This window comes from Acomys russatus, chromosome 30 (assembly GCF_903995435.1).
Source record: "Acomys russatus chromosome 30, mAcoRus1.1, whole genome shotgun sequence".
Lineage (NCBI taxonomy): Eukaryota > Metazoa > Chordata > Mammalia > Rodentia > Muridae > Acomys > Acomys russatus.
Genome location: NC_067166.1, coordinates 24819587 through 24844357, shown reverse-complemented (window position 1 = coordinate 24844357; position 24771 = coordinate 24819587). Strand labels below are relative to the sequence as shown.

Below are 24771 nucleotides of genomic sequence, written 5' to 3'. Positions count from 1 at the left end.
TGGTGTTATGCTGCATGTGAAAGTAAAGCAATCCTGATACCCCAGTACAGCTTCAGTTCTAGCATACGGCTGCCACGTCTACTGCTGAGCACGGCCAAAACTGGCACACGGGGGCAAAGACACCAGACTCCCTAGGCACTCCATTGGCTGCTTTTCACTGAAATAAAGAACCTCTTACTCATTCTCTGCCCACTTCTCTTCCGATATACAGGTAATATATAAACTGAAATTTTCCAATACCTAATGTACCTTTTAAAAGTGTATATCCAAGAAATTTCTATTTAACCAATGTAATACAGTCGTTTAAATTTGCCACAGAATAATTTTTTAAAACAATAGTATACTTCTCAGTCCAGGATTCTTATATACACATCCTAAATTAACTATCATATCTGAGACGTAGAATTTCTTAGAATCCATTACATGCAAAGTAACTTTTAACCATAAGCTTGAAACAACTGCTGCATTAGAATCAAGCAACATCCAACACCCCAGCAGCTACAAGTTGCCGCGACAGCCAGTCCAACCCTTCATAGAGCCCCATACCACTTCGAGCGTCACAGCCCTGAATGTACCAGCTCCTACCACAGCATAGTTTATGGAGACTGAGAAGTTCAGTGATCTCTTCTACTGAAAGTGCTCCAGCAACATCCTAAAGGACACACAAAGTATAATTTTAACAGTCCTTCCAAGGGATCATTTTTCTAACTCTTACTAATTATACAAAAAACTACTTACAACATTCTAATTGAGTCCTAAACAAAGCCTATATTCATTTTCAGCAACTATTCTGAAATTAATTGAAAGAACAAAGAGTTTTAGTTAGAATTATATGAGAATATAATGAAATCAACCCCAGCCTATGCCTCCTGTCTGAAAGACAATGCCAAGGTCGCTGTAAGGCATCAGCCATCTAGTTCCTCCTCACCCAAAAAGAAGGGTAGTACCTATGTAGCATAAAAATGGCTTATGCAGAAATTATATAATGAAGGTTGTATTTTTTCCTACCCTTCATCCTTTCCAAGAACAAACAGTAGTAATTTTTTGCATATTTTTCCAGAAACTTTACAACTATAATTCAAGTATATACTTTATGCCTTGATGGTTTGAGTTTTTACTTAACAGGAAGATACTGTTTCAATATAACACATGTAGACTATCTTAAAATTAAAACCACTTTTTTTTGGCATGGATGCAATGTACTTGAACAATCCTGCCATTATTGAAGTCATATTGTGTTCATATACTATTATGAATCATGTTAGCCCTCTACATCCATGGACTCAGCTATCAGGGTTAGACCTTTCTAGACTTTTCTATATGCCCACTCTCAACACCTCACGCTCCTCTACATCCATGGACTCAGCTATCAGGGTTAGGCCTTTCTAGACTTTTCTATATGCCCACTCTCAACACCTCACGCTCCTACTTCCCAGAGGCAACAACCAGTAAAAGCTCCTCACAGAACATGCAAAAACTTGTGTCATTATTCTCTGAAAGGTAACGCTAACAACTATTACCTTCTACTTACATTTCACTCTTATAAATAACCGACAGATGATTTAAAGTATATAGAAAAAATGTGGAAGTTATACACAAATACTAAATATTACAAAAAGAGTACTTGAACATCCAAAGGCTTTGGTATCTGTAAGGGGTCCTAGACCCCTTGAATCATAAGGTTAAATTATTCTACATTTACAAAATTATCCTAAGGTAACATGATATGCAATAGACCCTCAGAGTTAAAGGGGTATATACATCTAAAACTTGAAAAAATGCTGCCATTGTCTTGTAATAAGTTGTGTTTAGTAACTGCCAGCAACATCTCAGGTATCTTATTTGTATGTTTACTGGTACAAGAAAGGATGTTTTAGTTCTTGCTAGGTTGCCTGTTCTTGTTCATTTTTTAGTGAGGTGAGAATTCTTTATTCTTCGTTCTACTTTCCCCTCCTGTGACATCTGCTGTATTCAACTTTACTTCAGAGAAATGGAGAGATGACTCTGTGGTTAAAAACATAAAAACCTGTGTTTCATTCCCAGCACCCAATGATCCTCACACTAGTGAGGCTTGTGGCTTACAGTGGTCTATTTTCTCCAATTTCAGGGGGTCTGACATCTGCTTCTGGCCTCTGGGCACAAGACATACACATGCACAGGCATGCATGCACATAAAACACTTGTGCACATAAAACTTCAAAGAAACCACAACTTCTTTTAAAAGCATTCTCTCGGTCAGGCATGGTGGTGCACACCTTTAATCCCACCTACCACACAGGAGGCAGGGGCAGGCAGATCTCCGTGAGTTCAAGGCCAGCCTGGTTTACACAGCAAGTCCAGGACAGCCAAGGCTACACAGAGAAACCTTGCCTTGAAAAACAAAACAAGAAAAGCATTCTCGCCCTCCTAAGATTAGGCTCAAGATCTAAGAATTTAGCCCTTCCCACTCAATCCTTGACTGCATCAGTTACTTGATTTGTCAGTATGTGTGTTTATACCCTAGTATATCCAAGGTAACATTTTCCACAGGAGGAATTTTATAAATATTAAACTGATTCTTTGAAATCTTCTCAACTGACCTATAACACAGAATATAACAAGCTACTAAAGTAATGTGTTCTGATGTAAAAATCCATTACCTGTTTGTTAGCAAATATCAGGAGCAAGGCATCTCGGAGTTCTTTTTCCGTTAGCAACTTTGCAAGTTCACTGTGTGCTTCACTGATTCTGTCTCTATGACTGCTATCAACAACAAATACAACAGCTACCAAAGTACACAAGAAAACAGTCATTTATTAAATTTCAGTAAATTAACCAAGTATTAACTCCTTTCATTATTCTAGGTAAATCTTGTTTCCCAGCTCTATTTTCATCCTCTACTTGAATTTAACATGTAAATTAAATGCTCCTAAAAATACCATGCTACTATTTCTCTTCCTGTTAATATTTCCTTCACATATAGACCCAAAGACAACTGGAAGTTCAGACCTATCACAATTTTAGCTCCCAACATATAACCAACCCCTCACCACCACCATAGTAATTCAAAGAATCAAAACCAAGGTCATACATGAATTGCATGGGAACACTACCACTGAGCTCCATCCCTAGCCTTTCATTTTTTTTGAGACAAGGTCTTGCTACACAGCTCATGCTAGCTTTGAGATTGATATATATGCCAGGCCAGCCTAAACTCTTGGTCCTGATCTACCCCCCTAAATCCACTTTTATATCCTTTAAGATACAACCTAATTTAGAATAGTTCTGTCTTCTCATGCCCCCTAGCATCCTGTTATTATTATTGAAGTTATTTCCCAGTTTATCTATAATAGAATATAATATGTTTATATACACACAAATTCTACTTCCTTCTGTTAGTTAGGGCTTCATACTAACTAGAATATCAAAATTTCCAAGGTAAAAATTTGCCTCCCATTTAAATGGGAATAGGATGACATGCTTTATGGGAGGAAGCACAAAAGTGTAGAATGGAAGCTGGGTGTGGTGGTGCACACCTGTAATCCCAACACTTGGGAGGCAGAGGCAGGCAGATCTTTGTGAGTTCAAGGCCAGTCTGGTCTACAAAGTGAGACTCCATCTCAAAAAACAAAAAAACAAACAAAAAAAAATGTAGAATTGAGCCAGGTGTGAATAAAGGCTAGGTGGAACCAAATGGTACATATCCACATAGGTTCCTCTGGGATCACACTGATTATAAGTCAGGGAATAGAACTGTTGAACAATTATAGTAGGCCAAATGTTGATCAGAGTACACATATACTCAACAAACTCAACTTCATGTTACCTTACTGTCAGCAATCTTACCCACAGGAAGGCTGACAATAGAGCTCAACTTTAATAACAGCCAAGAGGAGGTAAGGATTTTTTTTTTTTTAACTCTAAAACAATGGCCTATCATGAGTAAACTAAAAGTGCATACCCCAGTTTTACCATTATTTTAAAAATACAAATAAAATACATTTACATCATATCCTCCAGTGTCTCCTCCCACTCAAATTCCATCATTCTTTTTAACAGTTTTGCTAATTAAATCAGAGTACCACAACTCATTTTAAGAATTTTTTAAGTTAAAAATACAAATGTCATTTTTGACTCTTACCTTGTGTGTTAAGGTAATAATGTTTCCACAATGGTCTTAATTTGTGTTTTCCACCCACATCCCAAATGGTGAATTTTAGATTTTTGTATTCCACGGTTTCCACATTAAAACCTGTTGTTTTATAAAAAACAAAACAAAACATTATTTTATATTGTACTTAATGTTTACCAATGAATGACACACCAATCACAAATCCCTGTTTGTAATTTTGAGTTAGCAATTATCTGCTTATAACAATAGCTGCTGAAGTCAAACAAACTGTACTCCTAGTCCTTTGGGGATGTCTGTCTTTCACAGCTGCCAGCCCTCTACTGTTCTACCAGTGCCCTCAGAACCTGGACGTCCATACATCCACCAGCTCTGTACCACTGCCACCTCCTCATTCCTAGCAGTCATTCAGATTCTATAAGCTATTCTTTCTGACTGTCCCATCAACATTCAGTCCCTTACGCTATGTCACCATGCACATTTCAGCCCCACAACCATAATCTCATTTTTTCTTTTCTGAAACATGACACCTTAGGGCCAGAAAAGAGCCAAGCCACCTGCATAGCAATACCATGCTTGGAGACCTCAGCTAGCTATAAGCCAGTTGCCTATCAATATTCAAACTTACCAATTGTTGGAATAGGCTGCATGAACTCATCTTGTTTTAACTTGAATAAAATAGTAGTTTTCCCAGCACCATCCAATCCTAAAGTAACAACTCGGATTTCCATTTTGGGTCCAATATGAACTCTGTTGTCCTGTGGTGTTGAAAAAATTGAAGTCAGATTAATATAACATGTTTTAAGCTGTGCTTAAAAAAACGTTAAATGGAGTGAGCAGTGACTAAGGGCCTGCTATGTAAGCATGAAAACTTGAGGTCAGAGGCTGAGCATCTATAAAAGCTGAGCATAGTACTTCATGTTTTTAAGCCCAGTACTGAGGGGAACCAGGAAGCTAAGACAAGTGGCTCCCTAGACATACATATTGAGTGGCAGACCTTGTCTCAAAATACTGTAAGGCACTTGACACTGACCTCTAGCCTCCAGGTGCATGCACACACATGTATATGCATACACATGAACATAAAAATTTAAAACATCAAAAAAGGGATAAATTAATTACAAATAAATACCACTGATAAATTTCCAGAAGAATCTGTTAATAACACAATACTGATGTATTCCAGATGCATTCCATACTGGGTAAGAAGCATATAACAAATGTACTTTTCATTTACTTTGTTGTTTGTTTGTTTGTTTCTCTAGTGCTAGGAACTAAATTCAGGGCCTCACCTTGCAATGAATGACTCAAAAACAATATGTCCCAACCCTCCAAATATGCTTTTGAAAAACAATACTATACAAATAATATAACTTATTTTTCACTTACAGTATAATATGGAAAGCATTCATTTTAACATATACTGAACAAACTATTTTGATAACTTAATTATAATCACTGGACTACAATTTAACAAATCTGTTAAATTTCAGATCATTTCTGAATTTTTGCTGTTTTAAAGAATCCTGAAGTGAAACCTACAAGAAGAACATTATGACAGGCAGATCTGGGCCCAGGGGTCCTGCTCAAACTATGGCACCAGCCAAGGACAATACGTGCAGTAAACTTCGAACCCCTACCCAGATCTAGCCAATGGACAGGACATTCTCCACAGTTGAATGGAGAGTGGGGTCTGACTTTCACACAAACTCTGGTGCCCCATATTAGATCACGTCCCCTTGATGGGGAGACCTGGTGGCACTCAGAGGAAGGATAGCAGGTGACCAAGAAGAGACTTGATACTCTATGAGCATATACAGGGGGAGGTAATCCCCCTCAGTCACAGTCATGGGGAGGGGAGTAAGGGGAAAATGGGAGGGAGGGAGGAATGGGAGGATACAAGGGATGGGATAACAATTGAGATGTAATATGAATAAATTAATAAAATATATATTAAAAAAGAATCCTGAAGTGAACATGTTTATACGTTCTAGCTACACTACTTGTCTATCTCAATTATAAAGTGAGAACTAAAAGTAAACATTTACCAGATTATGTTTCAAATTTATGTAAAAATCTATATACTCCTTCCTGACATATAAGTGCTATATGTTGTTAGAAATTATGATTTTGCTTCCTTTTTTTTTTTAACTAATACAAAATTCTCCTGGCTTTTAATCCCCCTTTTAGAATCGTATTTTCTTTTTGAATGTTAATATTTTTTTAGAAACTTAAAAGAAATCTTCCTTTTCATTCTACTTAAGATCAACTGCTCCAAAAAACTTCATCTACATATGGGCTTCCAAATGTAGTCCAATACTGCAGCTGAGAAACAAAATAATAAAAGGACAAAAATCCAATCATAAGAACAACCCTAGACACTAGCTGAGAAGCCACAGCACCTAGGCGAGTATAAAGCCAAGCGGAGAACTGGGGCTAGAGCGAGTGGAAGAGGTTTCTTATCACAGACAAGGCCAAGCTTGAGCCCTAGTATACGAATAAAAGAAAAATAAATTGAGGCATTCTTAGTGCCCGACATTGCTCTTTCCCTTACCAGCTATAGCAAGATATAAACTAGAAAAAAAATACTAGTAAGCTGAATTCACCAACCAATTAAAATGATTATACACCATGACCAATGGGGTTTATCCCTGGAAGACAGACTTTCATCAACTCAATATACCACAGCAACAAATGAAAGACAAAAACCATATGGTGATACCTACAGAACATTTGAGAAAATCCATTATGATTATATAATGAAAATTTAACACACCAGGAATAGAAACCATACACATGAAAATCCCATAGTTAACCCTCTTAAGGTAAGAAAAAGACAAAGCTCCCTTCTAGCTTTCTATTTAACACGGTATTACAGGAGTATTCAACACACTACTAATTTAGAACTCTTAACTACAATGATTAAGAAAGAAAAGATGGGCCGGGCGCAGTGGTCCACACCTGTAATCCCAGCACTTGGGAGGCAGAGGCAGGCAGATCACTGTGAACTCGAGGCCAGCCTGGTCTACAAAGCAAGTCCAGGACAGCCAAGGCTACACAGAGAAACCCTGTCTCGAAACCACCTTTCCCCAAAAAAAAGAAAGAAAATATGTAAAATTATCCAAATCAAAAAGAACCATGTACAATTTGCTTTATAAATGACAGGATCTTTATGTAGAAAGCCCTGAAGACCACCCCCCCCCCAAATTGTTAATATAAATATATTTAGGGAAGTTGTAAGACGCAAGGCCAACGAGAAAAGAAAAGTTCCATTTTTGTTCATCAATAATGAACAATTAAAAACAGAATTTAAGAAAGCAGTGCCATTTCCAACAGTATCAAAAGCAATTAACTTAATAATAAGCCTAGCTAAAGACTTGAAAGACCTGTATTCTGAAAACTACAAAACATAAAAAAAAATAAAACTTTTAAAAAGATAGGGGAGAGGACTAGCAAGATGGCTCAGTGGCTCCTTTGTTGCAGAGGACCAACGTTCAGTTTTCAGCATCCACATGAAGGCTCACAACAGCCTGTAACTCCAGTTCCAGGGACTGTGACAAACTCATCTGGCTTCAGTGGGTACTAGGTACATGGTAATGCATATATATATAAAAAGTATTCATAGCCATAAAATAAAAATCTTTAAAACAAAACAAACTGGAAAGCATTGCTGCAAAAAATTGACAAAGACATTAGGTATCCCACGTTCACAGATCTAAAAATTAATATTGTTCAGGTGTCAGTGTAACTTCCACCCAAATCCCAATGACCTGAGGTAAAAGTACCCTTCGGTATTTGTATACCATGTGCCAAGGTACAGATCAGAAAACAAAAACACTTTGAGAGGAAGAAAAAAGTACCAAAGGAGCATAGCTAAAACAATTTTGAACATAGAGTCAGAGAACTCACACTTTCTGACAACAAAATATTTTACAGAGCTACACAAATGAAAAGCATGTGGACTGAAACAAAACCAAACAAATCAAGTGAGCAGAGCATCCTAATACAACCATCACACATATAAAATACAGTGGCATGATCTGCACCAAGCATTCTCACAGAGAAAAGGCGGTCTTCAGGCCTGAGCCGAGTAAGTGGGGATTGGTTGTGAAAGATGAAGAGGTCCACATCTTACACTGCTCACAAAAATTAACTCAAAATGAATTAAATGAAAAGGTTGACAACTATAAGGCTAGGATACAAAAGAAACATTTCAATGCCTTGAGTCTGACTGCCTGGATAGGATACTAAAGCATAGGCAACAGAAGCAAGAAAAGACAGTTAATCTACATCACATTAAAAACCTTTGTGCCAACAGATCATAATCAGTAGAGTAAAATAGAAATTTACCAAATGTAATGAAATGTCTACAAATAAAAAAGCTGACAGGGGACTGATATATACCCAGGATACATAAAGAACTCTTAAACAACAACAAAAATTCAAACCAATTAAAAAGTGGACCAAAAAGTCGGGCGTGGTGGCATACACCTGTAATCCCAGCACTCAGGAGGCAGAGGCAGGTGATCTCTGTGAGTTCGAGGCCAGCCTGGTCTACAGAACAAGTTTCAGGACAGTCAGCTGTACACAAAGAAACCTTGGCTTTTATACAAAGAAACCCTGTCTTTAACAAAAAAAAAAAAAGGAATTCATTTGGAAGCCAGGTATTGTAGTGCACACATAAAATACTAGCAATTGGAGTTAGAGAAAGGAGGTTCAGACTAACCTCAACTACACAGAAAATTCAAGACCACCTGCTTTGTGATACGGTCTCCCAAATATTCTTTTTTTACTTTGAAAAAAATCTGAGAAATCTGAATTAGTGGAATAACTAATAAAACTAATAAAGTATTTAAAATGTAAAATTATATTTTGGGTACAGCTCCAATTAAATTGGGAAATGAGAACAGAGAGACTTAGTCTCATTTGTTTTTAATTTCCTATTGATTAAAGTTTCTCTTGAAATTCAACTTATGAATTTGCTAGTGTTCTCTTTAAGTTGATTTACATTTCGGGCTACTAACAATTTCCAAATAGCATAGGTAGAAACAAAGGACAGTACATCACCTTTGTAAAAGTGACTGGGATACTGGCATCCAACTGAATATGATCTGCAACTTCTGTGAACTGCTGCTGTTGTTTTTGCAGTGTTTCTAACAGTCTTGTAATTTCTTGTTTTGCCAAGACAACTCTGCAATCATCCTAGAAAACAAGACAGCATTTCCCATGAAGTTTTTCTTAAAGAAATGGAGACTCCATCAACTTTCAATAAAAACCATTTAACATTGCAGTATTGGAAGTAAATGTTAGGAGCTCAATACAATCCCCAGAACCTATGTAAAAAGCCAGGTTCTGTGGTACTTGCTTGTAGTGCTGGAAAGGTGTAAGGTACACAGCACACGGGTAAACTGTCATGTGAGGTTTGAGCGCACTGAGAGGCTGCCTCAGGAACCGGAGCTGAGTCTGTTTACATTAAGTGTCTTCCAAGACCCCTTGTCTGGCAGTGGGATAGCACCTTAAGTCTGTGACAAGTAAGAAAGGGAACAGCAAAAGAGACTAAGAGTAAAAACATCATTTCTTAGTTAGGTTCCTACTGCTGTGATAAAACACCATAATGAAAATCACTTTGGAAGAAAAGGGTTTATTTCAGCGTACAGTTTCATATCACAGTGCATCACTAAGAGAAGCCAGAACAGGAACTCAAACAAGGCAGGAACCTGGAGGCAGGAGCTGATGCAGAGGCCATGGAGGAGTGCTGCTTATGGGCTTGCTCCCCATGGCTTGTTCAGTCTGTTTCTTATAGCACTCAGGGTTAGGATGATGACATCCACTAGCCTGGGGATGGCATCACCTACAGGAGCTGGGCCAACCTCCATCAATCATCAATCAAAAAATATACCACAGGGTTACCCAGAGACCGATCCAGTGAGGGCCATTTCCTCAACTGTGAACCCCTTCTCCAAAATCACTCGACCCTGTGTCAAGTTGACATAGAACTAGCCAGCATACATCATGTCCTTAGAAACTGCTAGAGGAGAAATTCCAAACATGCTACTATTGTTTGTTTAGCCCATGATACAAAAGTGCTTACAGTGAGAAAGAGAAGTCTGAAGTGGAGCACAGGAAACTCATCCATGGAGAGAAAGCTCAATTGGGAACTCTATCCTAACTTCTCCAATTGGTTTCTGCTGCTGGATATTGTGAACACCTAATTTGATAATGTCATCCTGCTCTGTCTGGGATTCCATCAATCAAGAACTCCAGCTGGCTGCCTTAACGGGGCTTCCCTAGTCTGTGTCTGTGGTACTCATTCAAAACTGAAGGTACGGCTGTTGTAAATCATTCTCCATACAAGAGTGAGAGATGGGAGGATCCCTAAGGCTCAGGAGGATCATATGTAAAAGGAGGTACACAGAACTCCTTACAATGACATCTGAGGTTGTCCTGTAGCCTTCATATAAATGTACATTTGGACATATATATTTCCCAATACAACTGCATATGCACATGCACGTACATACATATACATACATACATACATACACACACTTTTATTATTATTTTGGGGCAGGGTCTCCAGCTGATCTGGATTTAACTTTGTAGACCGGGCTGGCCTTGAATGCCCAGAGATCAACCTAACTAACTATGCCTCTCTAGTGCTAGAATAAAGGTGTGCACCACCACACCCAGCTACATAAACTTCTTTTTGCATTTTCCATTTTTATTTGCGTATATCTATTATTAACTTCACATTGAGAACACTTAACATCAACATGACCAAGAACTAAATGATAAATATTTGAAGTAGAAGAAATGAAAAAAGGTTTTTTATGTATATGAGTATTTTGTATGTTTATCTGTGTACCACAAATGTACAGTGCCTGTGGAAATTTAATAAACCTGTAAGAAGGACCTCATGAAACTAAAACTGAGCTTTTCAAAAACTCGGTATCTTTATACGTGAACTGATATTCAGAGAAACTCAAGTCACGAGTAACCCACAGCAAGCTGCTTCCTGCCTCCCAGCTTCCCTCTCCTGCTCCCTACTACGAGTGCCCAAGATCAATCTAGAGGACAGTATAGGCACTCGCACAACCCTAGCCCCAGGATCAAAGTAGACAGAGCATGATAAGGTCGAGACACCACAATAAATGGTGTATATATTGTTAGAAATCGTGTTCATGAACGTCTTGACACACATAGGACAAGGGAATCTCAATTGAGGAATTGCTTCCACTGGTGTCCCATGGGCATGACTGTGGGGCACCTTTTTGATTGCTAATTGATGTTGGAGGCCCAGCCCACGGAGGGTGGCGCCAGCCCTGGCCAGCCCTTCTGTAACACTCCTCCACACTGTCCGCCTCAGGTCTTGTCTCTACCTCCCTTCCTTGGCTTCCCTCAATAACGGGCTGCTACCTGTAAGATAAAAATAAACCCCTTCCCTGCACCAATGTGGTTTCTGTCAGTGTTGTACCAGAGCAACAGAGAGTGAGCTAAAACATGCATCAACTTTTACAAGCCAATATGACAAGGGCTCCCAGCAAATAAAACTAATTATGAGTTTGTAGGCTGGCCACATTCTAAGTATAATGAGACATGTAAGAAAAATATTGACATTGGTAGGAGTTTTAAACTATAATTTCAAATTAGCATAATTATTCAAAGCATAAATTAGACTGCAGTTTTTCAACAGTTCATAAGGCAATAATTATCCCTCTATATCCCACTTGTGACATGTTTTTAGATCACCCTTGAATCTCACTAATTAAAAAAAGTAAATCATCTGCAAAGTGGGTAAATGAATTAAAGCTTCCAAGAGTAAACATGTGAGTTAGCCCCTTGAAGGAAGAAGATTTTAATACATAATTGAAGAATGGCACTGCAGAGGTCCTAAAATCAATACCCTTATGACAGGAAAAACATAAACAGGACACTACTATGGTTGGTGGAACAATTTGAAATTAGAGGCCATGTCTTAAAACCAATGCTAACACATGCAGTAGAACCCAGTTGCTAAGTTAATGAAAGAGAAGAGTGTATCTCTGACAATTATGTTCTTGACATTAAAAATATAAATAACCACCTTTAAATTACCTACCTGCTGCAAAGTCTTTTCACAATGAAGACAAGCTGTTGAAACCTGGGACAAGAGAATAGTCATATCCTCTTGTTGCTGCCTGAGCCAAATCAGTTTTTCTCGAACATGAGCATCAACAACACTTAGAGCCATTTCCTCCTGACGACACAGAGTTTCATGTAAATCAGAAAAATAAGCTCTGACACATGATCGAGCATTCTCTGCAGTACCTGGGACCTACAAAGACACGAGTAAATTTTAAACAATAAAACCTTAAATACTTTATATGCAAAATATCAAAATTTAAATATCATCTTTGAATTTTGAATATTTAACTATTTATAAATTATATCTGAAGCAAAATGGAATCTAATCTCCAGTTTTCCCCATCTCCAAACCTAACTACCTCTATCTCAATAAATGGTAACTTCATCCAGGTTATTGAAGTTAAAAAAAAAGAAACAAACAAGAAAGAAACAGAAAAGAAACAAAGAAACAAAGGAAGGAAAAAAGGAAGGAAGGAAGGAAGGAAGGAAGGAAGGAAGGAAGGAAGGAAGGAGGGAAGGAAGGAAGGATAAAAAACGCAATTCATCCCTAACACCCCTTTTAAATTCTATTACTAGTCTTACCAAATTCTGCTGACTTCAAAGCATTTCCAGAACCTAGCCATACTTACTGCCATCACCTCCAGCAAACTGGTCCTCACAATATAAATTCTCTTAACTTTCTGACCAATCAAGTCCCCCACCAATCAATACTGACAACGAGCTGCCGAGACTTACTGTTCTTTAAAATCTCAACTCCATCTTCGTTGTTACTGCCACTGCAATATTGCAGGATATAAACATCCCTAACGTAGATGATTTCAACAATGTCCTAACAGATCTTCCTGATTCTACAGCTGCTTTCCTCCAGTTCATTTTCTGTATTTAACAGTAACAGTTTTTAATGTAAACGTGATTGTCTTGCTCCTATGTCAGTAGTTTAATAGCTCATAATTACTCTTAAAGTTCAAGCGTTAAAGTCTCCAGCATGACTAACAGGTTCCACAGTGACTTCCTTGGCCTTTAACTCTTCAATTTTTTTTCTTGACAGACCCAGTTCAAATCTCCAAACATTTTAAAGTTTAAGAAGCTACAATTCTGCCTTTAATCCCAGCACTTGGGAGGCAGAGGCAGGCGGATCGCTGTGAGTTCGAGGCCAGCCTGGTCTACAAAGTGAGTCCAGGACAGCCAAGATTACACAGAGAAACCCTGTCTCGAAAAACAAACAAAAAAAAAAAAAAAGAAGAAGAAGAAGAAGAAGAAGAAGCTACAATTCGCCCAGCCCTTACTTCCAATCACTTACATGCATACTTCCCTTCCTGGGACAACAGACTCCCAACCCACACTTCTCTCTGACTGAATTCCCTCAGGACTCAGTTTAGACATCACATCTAGGCGTCTTCCATGAACTGCATGATGAGTTATATCTCTTATATGCTACCAAATACACTCCCTACCCACAACACACAATAGTGTCAACCTTGAAACCTTCTTATATGACAGACACCAGTGTATACATATAAATATATATATAAACATATTACTGTATACATAAGCTGTATATATAAACATATTACTGTATATATGAACACACCATATATATAATGGTGTATAATCTATAAGAGACTTTCAAGGTTAATCTTATTTTGTATTGTGGGTAGGAAAGTACAGTATATTTGATAGTATATAAGAAGCACAACATATAAAAAAGAAGTATAAAACACACACGCTTATATTTAGTGTCCAGTGTAGTACTCTGTGTGTGACTGTAACTGTGTGATACTTACTAGAAGATGCAAAGATGAGAATAAAAAAGGTTAAGAAAACAAAGAGAAAAGGAAAGAATCCATACATGTTCTGTGTGAGCCATTCCAATTCCATCTTCCACTATTTGTTCTCCTCCTTCAATGTGCTGAACAATTCCTACTAATTTTCTGGAATAATCTGAGATTTCCTCAGTGAACGTCCGTATGCAGTGAGCCATGTCTAAAATTGATGCTCGTATCTGGTTAGCTTCTGGTTCCAGTACTGCATGCTATCAATACAACACAATTACAGGAAAGAACTCAAAGGTGTCTACTGACTTAAAAAACTACTTAAAACACTTTTACTATAAATAAACATGAGCCACAAGTGGCTTTTGTAACACATTTCAAACAAGTACAACATAAGAAGACAAAAACTTTCCTTTTTTAGGAAAGCTTCACTAAAAAGAGTAAGTCAGAAGTTGGAATCCCATGTATTGCTATGCAACAAACCAAGAGAGTGTGCAAAATTACATCATGAGCTATCAGTAGATATAAGTATTACCAAAGCAGTACAGTGTAGTATAAAACAAGCACATAAAGATGAGATTTTCTGTCTCCTGATGGAAATAATCATGAAGCTTCTCTGAAATTACACCATTCCAAAGTTAAAATTTTCAGTTTTTCCCATGCTACTGAGACCAACTCATTAAGTTAATCACTTAACTTTCCTCAAAAGTTAAAGGGAGTTTATGTGTTCACATAAACAAACAGGTCAGTGAAAATAAATGGAAGGCTGAATTCCTTCCACAGTCACCCAACTGGGTTAAGTTCATACCTTGTGGCCTTGGTGTTTTCCATATTCTTTGCAGACACAGCACATGAGTGGGCTAGTTTGACAACCTTCTTCCAAGCAAACAAACTCAATGGCGTGCACCTGGTGCTGGCAGCACATGGTTTTCTCATGAGGCTTGTCAGCCAGAGGCACTCGTCTATGCTTCGCTAGTGTCTTTGTCGAGTGAGTAACTTGAGAACATTCTGAGCACAAGTGAGTCGCGCACACAGTGCAGTACACAGATGCAACATGAGCTTCGTCTTCATCACAGCGAACAATGCTCTAATAAAAAGTTAATGTCTTAAAATTGAACACTCAATAAAACATGGCAAAGTTTGAACTATAAAACCCCACAATCTTTTCTATTTAACTAACTAGGTTGTACATGATATTTTAAAGTGAAATTTGTTGTTAATCATTCCAAAAAAAAAAAAAAAAAAAGAACTAAGGAAGTGAATAAAGAAAGCCAAAATAAGAAAAGTGAAACAGCCTCAAAATAAGTGGCTTCTAGAGCCAGAAGGAATTCTGGGAACTTTAATCCATTATGCACAACACACTACAGAACAGAGGAAGGCCCACAAACAACCAGCTACAGCACATCAACTAGTCAGCTGATACAGCTTAGCTAGTCGGTCACAGGACTCCCTTAACCAAACTGTGTTTCTAAAAACTCACAGGCAAAGCAAACAAAGTAATACTGTACAAATATTGGAAAATATTTTAGTATTAAAGGAATCCCTGCCGGGGTGGTGGCGCACACCTTTAATCCCAACACTAGGGAGGCAGAGGCAGGTAGATCTCTGTGAGCCTGAGGCCAGCCTGGTCTACAAAGTGAATCCAGGACAGCCAGGGCTAAACAAAGAAACCCTGTCTCCAAAAAAGAAAAAAAAAACAAAAAAACAAAAACCCCCGTGATAAGTATTTCAACAAGCCCACTAGTACCTCTCCAGATATCCCAATGGCTTCCTCTGCAGCTCCATACTGACCAATATGTCCATTTTGCAATCGCTCTAAAAGCTCCAGTAAAGCAAAGTTTTTTTTCAAACCCCAGACACCTGAATCTCCTAGGACAAATATGAAAACAAAAGCAAATGTAACAAAATGGGAGTTTAATCAATTTGCCTCATATCTTAAGAGTAATTTCTAACATATTGTTTAAGTCAATAATAATGTCCAAAAGCTGCCGCAAAGGGGCTTGTTAGGGTTACCAAACACCTCCTCAGCATCCCAAGGAAACACATAGCTTCCGAGGTTTCAAAAAAATTTTACAGCTACATACAACAGGAAAACACGCACGCACGCACGCATGCACGCACGCACGCACGCACGCACGAGAAGAAATAAAGTTCCACAAGCTAGGGGCTGGAGACTGCAGTGCTTGTTGCCAAAGGTAAGGATCAGAGTTTGGGTCCCCCAAACCCACATAAATCCAAGTGGGTATGGGGGCTCACTTGTAATTCTAGCATCAAAAGGTAAAAACAGGGCTCTCCAGAGCAAGCACTAGCAAGACTAGTAATATTGGCCAGTTCCCAAAGATTCTCAACATCAACCTTGGTCACCCACATACAAGCAGGAACATATGCACAAACACCCATGAGTGCCACATACATACACATGAATAGATTTTTTTTTAACTTAACAAACTAATATTTACCTTTATAGTAGTGTGTAATATACTACTATGTCTTACTCTATTTCTTTTTAAAGCTATTATAGAAGAAAGGAGTTAAGCTCAATGGCAGAGCATGTGTAAAGCCCTAGGTTCAACCCACAGTATACACACAAATTTCTTTTTAAAGATATTGTAGAAGAAATGAGTTTGGTTCAATGACGGAGAATATACTCAGCATGTGCAAGGCCCTGGGTTCAACACACACGCACACACACACATGCGCACATACATACACACGCACATACACATACACACACGTGAGGGAGGGAAAGGGGGAGGCAAAAATAAACTGTTCACAATCTATTTTTTCATGACCACAAAAATAAGCTACAACTCACATTTATAAATTACTGTATAAAACATACAATGGACATTAAAAAAAAATACATCTCTCAGTAAACTACAACTAGGAGAGCTAAAGATTCCACACCCTTCTTTTAACCTGTTCCTATCACTGACTATATAATTTCTCACAGTGGGTGTTGAAGAGATGGCTCAGTGGTTAAGAGCACAGGCTGTTTTTATGAAGAATCAGATTTGCCTTCTAACACCTCACTACGTGGTTCACTGCTTCAACTCTAGCTCTGAGGGACCTAATATCCTCTCCCGGCTTCTGCAGGCACCAGGTGATATATAGATGCAGGCAAAGTAGCCATACACATAAAATAAAAATACCTTTTTTGGTTTTTTGATACAGGGTTTCTCTGCATATCACTTTGTAGACCAGGCTGGCCTCGAATTTGCAGCAATCCACCTGCCTCTGCCTCGCAAGTGCTGGGATTAAAGGCGTGCGCCACCACCCGTCTCATAAAAATGCTTTTTTAATTAAGAAGATTCTTCATGGAGCCCCACAACAAAGCGAGAGTGAGCCATCTTCGATACAACTCTAGGAAGGTTTGAATAAGGACAGACGGTTCCTCGACCCAAACTGAACATACAAGAACGTGCGCATATTCGTACATACACATGCAAACACCCACTGCTTCTGAGCGACAAATAGCCAGATAGTTCAGCAGTTAGGACCTGCTGTGTTTCCCTCCTCAGTACAAACACTTTCTGATACTGCTGCCATCTGGTGTTTGTCAATAGAATAAAAATGTAAAAATCATAATGGTGACAAGCTCTACCAAGCTCCTTGCCTTTTTCTTTCTTTTTTTTTTTTTTTTCTTTAGAAACAAACCCAAAAACATTCTCTGGTTTTAAAATGAAGCCATCTTACCCACATTTGATTTCTGTGGCCTCTTTTCTCAATTGCCATCACACAGACCACTCAAGCATGCCTGCCTTCACTTTGCTGTCCCTCCACAAAGTTTTCTCCTTGTTTCCATTTGTCCCATGTATTGTACAAGCTGAGGTCCATCTACTCTGTTTATATAACCATTAAAGTATTCAAGCCAATCATTTAAAAATAGAGCCTTGACAATTTTCCCAAAATTAGACATTACGAAGGAATGCACAAACTCCCAGGAGTACCTAACAATTTTGCAACTGCAATAAAAACCTCAACCAGCTTTTTTTTTTTTTTAAGATTTATTTATTATGTATACAGTGCTCTGTCTGCATGTATCCCTGAATGCCAGAAGAGGGCATCAGACCCCAGTATAGATGGGTGTGAGCTACCACGTGGTTGCTGGGAACTGAACTCAGAACCCCTGGAAAAGCAGACAACGCTCTTAACCTCTGAGCCATCTCTCCAGCTCCAACCTCTATAGTCTTGATGGTTTAAAACAACACAGACTTTTGTTGTTCTTGCAAATCCTCAAGGTTTGGGGCAGACAAGAAAGGCTCCGTCCCCCTGTACATGCTGAGGAGCACTGACTCTTCTTCATTCACGTGTATAATATGAATATGTACATACACAAGTTATTATTTCTATGGTATAAATACGAACAACCCTTTAAAAACCTGGAAGCTAGTAATCTAAAACCACTAGCATATTCCACAGACAAATCAGTTAAATGCACCCACAAATTACAGTCATTACAATCTTTACTCATGCCATAGTTGGCAGCTCTAAGGTTGGTACTACAGCAGTCTTGATTTAACCTGAGATGTGACCAGCTGCTCCCTGTCATAAACTTCTACTTTAAATCCTGGAAGTAAAAACCCCAACTGTGGTATTACAGAGAAGGTAGAAGGCTCCCCCAGACAGTGGACAAAGGTTCTAGCCTACATTTGCAAAACATGGTCATTTCTACACATCTATGTTATACATGAAGAAATAGTAATATTTTCATTACAGAATAAAAAAGTCACACAAATAAACCTTAAAAAAGACATCTCTTCCGCCACTATTATCTCATGGCTTATAGTAGGTTAATGTTGGCATTATTAGTATTTTGCATTAGATTTCTAGCAAAAACATACTACTTATTTATATGAAAGACAGCCAAAACCTTAAGAAAACAGGTAAAACGTGTTTCTTAATGTCCTAAAAGACACCCTTGCTTCCTTTTATACGTAAATACTTTTCTGTGTGTGCATACATATATAAAAAAGCACCACAGCACAAGTGTGGAGGTCAAATGGCAACGTGCAAGAGTTGGTTCACCACTCCTACCAACCCTGGTCTTAAGTACTGCTAATTGGGTGCTGGAGAGATGGCTGAGGAGTTAAGAGAACTGACTGTTCTACCAGAGGACCAGGGTTCAATTTCCAGCACCCACATGGCAGCTCACAGCCATCTATAATGGGATCTGACGCCCTCTTCTGGCATGCAGACATACATGCAGGTGGTGAACACATACATAAAATATATAAATAAGTAAAATTTAAAGTAATACAAAAGATTGGGGGAAAAAAATCAGCCTTAAAAATTATTTTGGGGGCCAGGCATGGTGGTGCACGCCTTTACTCCCAGCACTCAGGAGGTAGAGGCAGGTGGATCACTGTGAGTTCAAGGCCACCCTGGTCTATAAAGCGAGACCAGGACAGCCAAGGTGAACACAGAGAGACTCTGTCTCCAAAAAAAAAAAAAAAAATATATATATATATATACATACATATATATATATATTTTGGGGATAATTCCTTTATTTTACATGGTAAATTAAGAACTTATATTACACTGAAATAATTGTTCAAATGTTAATGTTGTACTTTCTAAATCTGGGCCAGAAAGATAGATCCTCAGATAAAGGTACCTGCTGCGAAGCCTGACAACTTGATTTGGTCAAACATACCTACACACACACACACACACACACACACACACACACACACATTATTTTTAATTTTTAAAATATGGCAACACTGATTCCGAGGTAGCTTTAGAAGTGTGCAAGGACTGAGCAGGGCATGGTAATGTATGACTCTATCCAATACTGGTGAGCTAAAGGCAGGTGGATACTGGAGTCAAGGCCAACCTGGTCTACAAAGCAAGTTCCAGGACAGCCAGAGCTAAGCAGAGAAACCCTATCTCAAAAAGCAAAACTAAAGGAAAGAAAAAAAAGTAAGAAAATATATTGAGACTCACATGACTTAATACATATTTTAACATCTGCTCACTCATTTTAAAGGAAACAGACACTGGATTCATAGCTCTAGGCAAAGGATTTAATCTGTGATAAATGAAGTATTCTCATTTCTTTGAATAAGGATAGCACACATTTCTGATACTTCTTAACGTTCTTTGTATTAAGTATTGAATATAAAAATCTTAGATTTCCACTGGTAATTAAGAGTGGGCTAGCTTACACTTAGGACCCCCTGACTTTAATAGAAATTCAAATTTTGAACACTCTTTGGAACATAATCTAAAAGGCCAAAAGTGTGAAGAGTTTTTTTCTGTGACATTTGTGTTACATGAATAATTTTCCTACCTAGGTCTGTTACTTGTCGATCAAATGGACAACGTATTGCTCTTCCATGCAGAGGCAAGCGAGTGAGACAGTCATGACAGACTGTGTGGCCACAAAGGAGGAGGCGAGGAACTTTATCTCCTTGCAAAGAGAAGACATCTTCACAAACCCCACATTCCAGAACCTATCATGTGAAACAGAAACATGTGCTCTATAAACACCATTGGAACAATATTCAAATATTTTAGATTTAAGAACAATTGACTTAGTATATTGAATCAACCTTGTTACTTTACTCCTCCATGAAAAATTTTTTTTAAAAAAGTTATAACGTTAAGTCACATTTTTATCCATTTCCATTTGACAGACCTTGCCAAAGTGAAACCTCCTTGAAATACTCTTATGTTGCCAAATTAAAGCAATTAACATAATCTAATCTTCTGGAAATCAAATATGTAACATTTCATAATTCTACTGAAACTCCAATCATTAATCATTTTTCTTTCATTTCTTTTTTTTAAAAAATGTTTTAAGACTTATCTTTACTTTGTGTATGGAGTTTTGCCAGCAGGTATGCGCCACCATGTTTGTGCAGTGCCCACAGAGGCCAGGAGAGGGCATCACATGTAGGTGCTGGGAACCAAACAAACCCCCAGTCCTTCCAAAGAGCAGTTGGTGTTCTCAACAGAATAGTATCTCCATATCCTGTTTTATTTCCTTGTAAAATGACATTTCATTGAGTATCCCTGCGTGGACTTCAGTCCAAACTGGCCTGAAATGTAACAATGATACTCCTGCCTCTGCCTCCCAAATGCTAAGATTACAGGAGGTGCCACTATGTCCAGCTAAACCACCACTGACTTCAACAAAATAATCTACACTGTGTTTTAGGATGATAATCACTTTTCTAAACTATAAAGAACTTGTAAGAAAGTCTCTAAGGATGTTCAAATATATTCTGGATTTCACAAAATGATGTAACGGCAAAAACATAGCTGAGAATTAAATCCCAATGCCTATTCTTACTGATAAAGTAGCTCTGACTTAGAAAATATTTGTCTATCTAGTGGTAATAGGTACATGACTTACCAAAAGGCAGTCAAGAGAAAAGCTGTGAGAACTGGCTCACCCTCATTTCTCAGGTACATGGGTTAATATTTTATAGTCATAAACTGTAACTATAACAGCATACCATCTTCGGTGCTTTTACAGCCATCTTCTTTGTGCTTGTTTTCAGTTTTAATTACTCTTTAAAAACAATCACAATGAAATATTCCATTGTCTTCCTATCAAGACACTACAGTCTAACCCTGTTCCCTTGCTTCACTGCCATACCCTCTGACTCCTATGCTCCAAGTGCATCCCAGCCCAGGAGAGTGCTCTTGGCTCTTTCTTCTGTATATTAATTAACGTTGAGGAAACAGTAAACATTTACCTACTGGTTTCCATTTTTTTAAAGCTTCTATTTTCATTAATCAAAAACTTCCCAAATAACATATCTCTTGGTCTACCCATCTCTCACTCCAGTTGAAACAACCACATTACTCTCTGGGTTCCCATGCACTCTGAGCATCTATCTTTCTGACCCAAATACTTCAGTACTTTATAACCGAGTAGCCTGTATCTCCTTATTAGAATAAGAGCACAGAACAGTACTCTCCAAGTATAAAGCACCTATGTACTTATGAAAATAAAATCTAACAAAAGTTTGAAGCCACCAAATACATACAACACAAAGTAAAAAAAAAAAAAAATTTAGAGTGGAAATCCCATTAGCACCATTACAATTTTAAACTTGATTCACCAATACATTTAGACTTAGAAATTAAGATGCAAACATCTTTTGCAGTATTAAACTGGTAATTCACCACTGCCTCACATACCAGTGTAGTTCAAAAGAAACTCAAGGAGACAAGTTAAATATCGTAAATTATATTAAGCTAAATATAAAGAAAACTTTAATTATAAAAGAACTCAGTCTAACTCATTAACATACAAAGAATAACTACATCAAGATAATTTTTCTTTTTTTTTTTTTTTTTTGGTTTTTTTCGAGACAGGGTTTCTCTGTAGCCTTGGCCATCCTGGACTCACTTTGTAGACCAGGCTGGCCTCGAACTCACAGCGATCCGCCTGCCTCTGCCTCCCGAGTGCTGGGATTAAAGGCGTGCGCCACCACGCCCGGCTCATCAAGATAATTTTTCAAAAATTGTTACTGCTTTGCATTAATGAAAGTGCAGGAAAACAATTTGACTGACATGAAAAATTTATTGAGTAATAACAGCATCCATGGAAACAATATAGCAGTACTTAATGAATTTATTCCACACTATATCACACACACAGGACAAAATCCAAATGTTTTCTTCCTTGTTATTATTCTTTCTACTGCTGGGAAATCCCAGGGTCTTGCATATATCAGGCAAATGTTCTACTACTGAGTCACATCCCCAGCCCATATACGGCAAGATGAATGTATTATTTCTTAAAAACACTATTTGTATCATTAAAAACAAAATAAACATATAAATACTAAATTGAAAGATAAATTATAGTGTGTTCATATACCACAACTGCAGGACATCAAAGTTTCATATGTATTTACACAGAATTATATGATAAAACATGCTGATAAAGTGCTAAGGAGAATATATGACATGATACTCATTCCAATTATGGGGAAAAAAACTTTAAATTCACAAAATAGTCTGCAAGTATTCTCTATTTGGGAAAGGCACAATTCAAAAATATTAAATTTCCAACATAAAATACGGCTAATGAGGGTTCCTCTATATTTCAGGTCTTTGTACCTTGATTTCATTAATATAGAAAGTTAACTGAATCAACAACTAATAAAAAATGATCGACAATAAAGTGTTGGCATAAATTCCTCAAAAAATAGACCTTTGTTTAAAACAACAACAACAAAGGATTATTTACCACTTGACAAGTTAAAAGCAATGTTCAACCAGACTTGGCTCACTGTGATCAATCCAAGTGTACATTAAAATCACTTCTGGGAATTTAAAAAATGGACTGATGTCAACACACTCAGAAAGAGTTATTGGCTCATCTCTTGGCTATCGATGTTTTTCAAAGTTACTCCCTAAACCAGTCGCCCCTTTCAGATCTATGTTACAGTGGGTGGGGAAAATGAGCTTCAGGTACTTGGCACTGAACGCGTTGTGTACCATATATGGTAGCATCTTCTAGGCAGAGAATCCTCCATGCATCTAGTGTTAATGCCCAACTATGCTGCACAAGTTTTCACACTGTACTATTGGGGGGCAGCTCAAAAATGTACATGTATGATTACCGAAACAGTGCAACGTTGAAAGGCAGACTCTGGGCCCTTGCCACATTGTATGAACTTAAACCTTCCACGTATAACGCGAATGAACATCTACCTTCTTAAGTAGATTATCAGCGGGCTGAAACAGCTACCGCAATGCTTGTCTACTGCAATGACTGTTTAGTACAACTACGCCAATCAATGCCTGTTTGAGGCATCACTAGAAACGGAAGACTAGGGGGAAAGACCAATCCAGGTCAACTTCCCCCGGCCCACGCGGTGCTTTTCACAAACAGCCCCCTAGGCGACGTTGACACCTGAGTTAGAAGACCAGGCAACTTCCAGGCCAGCTGGGCAAAGACCACGGAGGAGAGGGGACAAGGGCTTGTGACGCCCACCGGGCTCCAGAGGCCGCCCATCCCGCCCTGCCAAGCCTGGCCCCGCACATCGGCGGCGGCCAAGTCTCCAGGACGAAGCGAAGGGAGGCCGCAGGTGGAGAACAGAGCACGCAGGTTCCCTCACCTTCACCACAGCCGTCCCCCGGCTGCCCTGTCGCCCACTGTCTACTCCGGCTCCGGGCTTGTTTACAGCGAAGGCTGCCATCCTGGAAGGAGCGGCGCCACAGCTGCAGCAGAGCCTTTAACTGAGAGGAGGGGTTGAGCGACCTACCCAGAAGCCTCGGCGCATGCCGCCGTCACGCATGCGCAGTACGGAGCTTGAGGGGGGCGGGGCAACGAGGCGCCGGCCCGCCTCTTCCGACTTTCATTGGCTGTACGGCCTGCGCGTGCGCGCCATGCTTTCGTGAAGCCGTCTGCGAGTAGTGGAGGGAAGAAAGAAAAAGTTTAAAACTAGTAAATAAAAACGGATGGAGCATATATAAAATTTTAGGGTAAGAATGTCGTTCCTATAATGATTTTTTTTCCTCCAGAACTGAATCGAACCAGAGTGAAGGAGTGAGGGAACTGCATCTCCCCGCTGCCCTGTACGCTGCAGAAAGTTGTATAAAATAAACTACAAATCCCAGCATGCCACTGTAGTATCTCCGTGCCCCACCCGCACTGAGCAAAGTAAGCGTTTGGGAGGCTGTGTATTGTCAGCTGGAAGTGGCTCTTTGAAGTTAGCCTGTGTGGTTGGGGAAAATACGTATAATTCTGAGCGAAGGAATGGCCACAGAGCAAAGATTTCACTGGGGCCGTAA

At 38.7% G+C, this 24771-nt stretch overlaps 1 protein-coding gene across 1 annotated transcript; it reads right to left on the bottom strand.

Annotated features, from left to right (window-relative positions):
• Positions 1 to 206: 206 nt before the first annotated feature.
• Trim23 (tripartite motif containing 23) lies at positions 207 to 24262 on the bottom strand. Its single transcript, XM_051172330.1, has 11 exons — positions 24096 to 24262; positions 20303 to 20465; positions 15752 to 15873; positions 14813 to 15091; positions 14082 to 14264; positions 12207 to 12422; positions 9176 to 9310; positions 4737 to 4866; positions 4121 to 4231; positions 2640 to 2764; positions 207 to 652 (listed from the first exon to the last, which is right to left on the bottom strand). Exons 1-11 carry the CDS (start codon positions 24174 to 24176, stop codon positions 473 to 475), a joined length of 1725 nt encoding a protein of 574 aa, XP_051028287.1. The 5' UTR covers positions 24177 to 24262; the 3' UTR covers positions 207 to 472.
• Positions 24263 to 24771: the final 509 nt, after the last annotated feature.

Excerpts from the sequence above, each read along its gene's own strand:
- Trim23 (XM_051172330.1), bottom strand. The coding sequence starts at position 24,176 with ATGGCAGCCTTCGCTGTAAACAAGCCCGGAGCCGGAGTAGACAGTGGG. Across the intron at positions 15,874-20,302 it reads TCGACAAGTAACAGACCTAG|GAGATTCAGGTGTCTGGGGT; the intron begins GTAGGAAAATTA and ends TATTTGTCCTAG. Across the intron at positions 4,867-9,175 it reads TCCCAGTCACTTTTACAAAG|GACAACAGAGTTCATATTGG; the intron begins GTGATGTACTGT and ends TCAACACCACAG.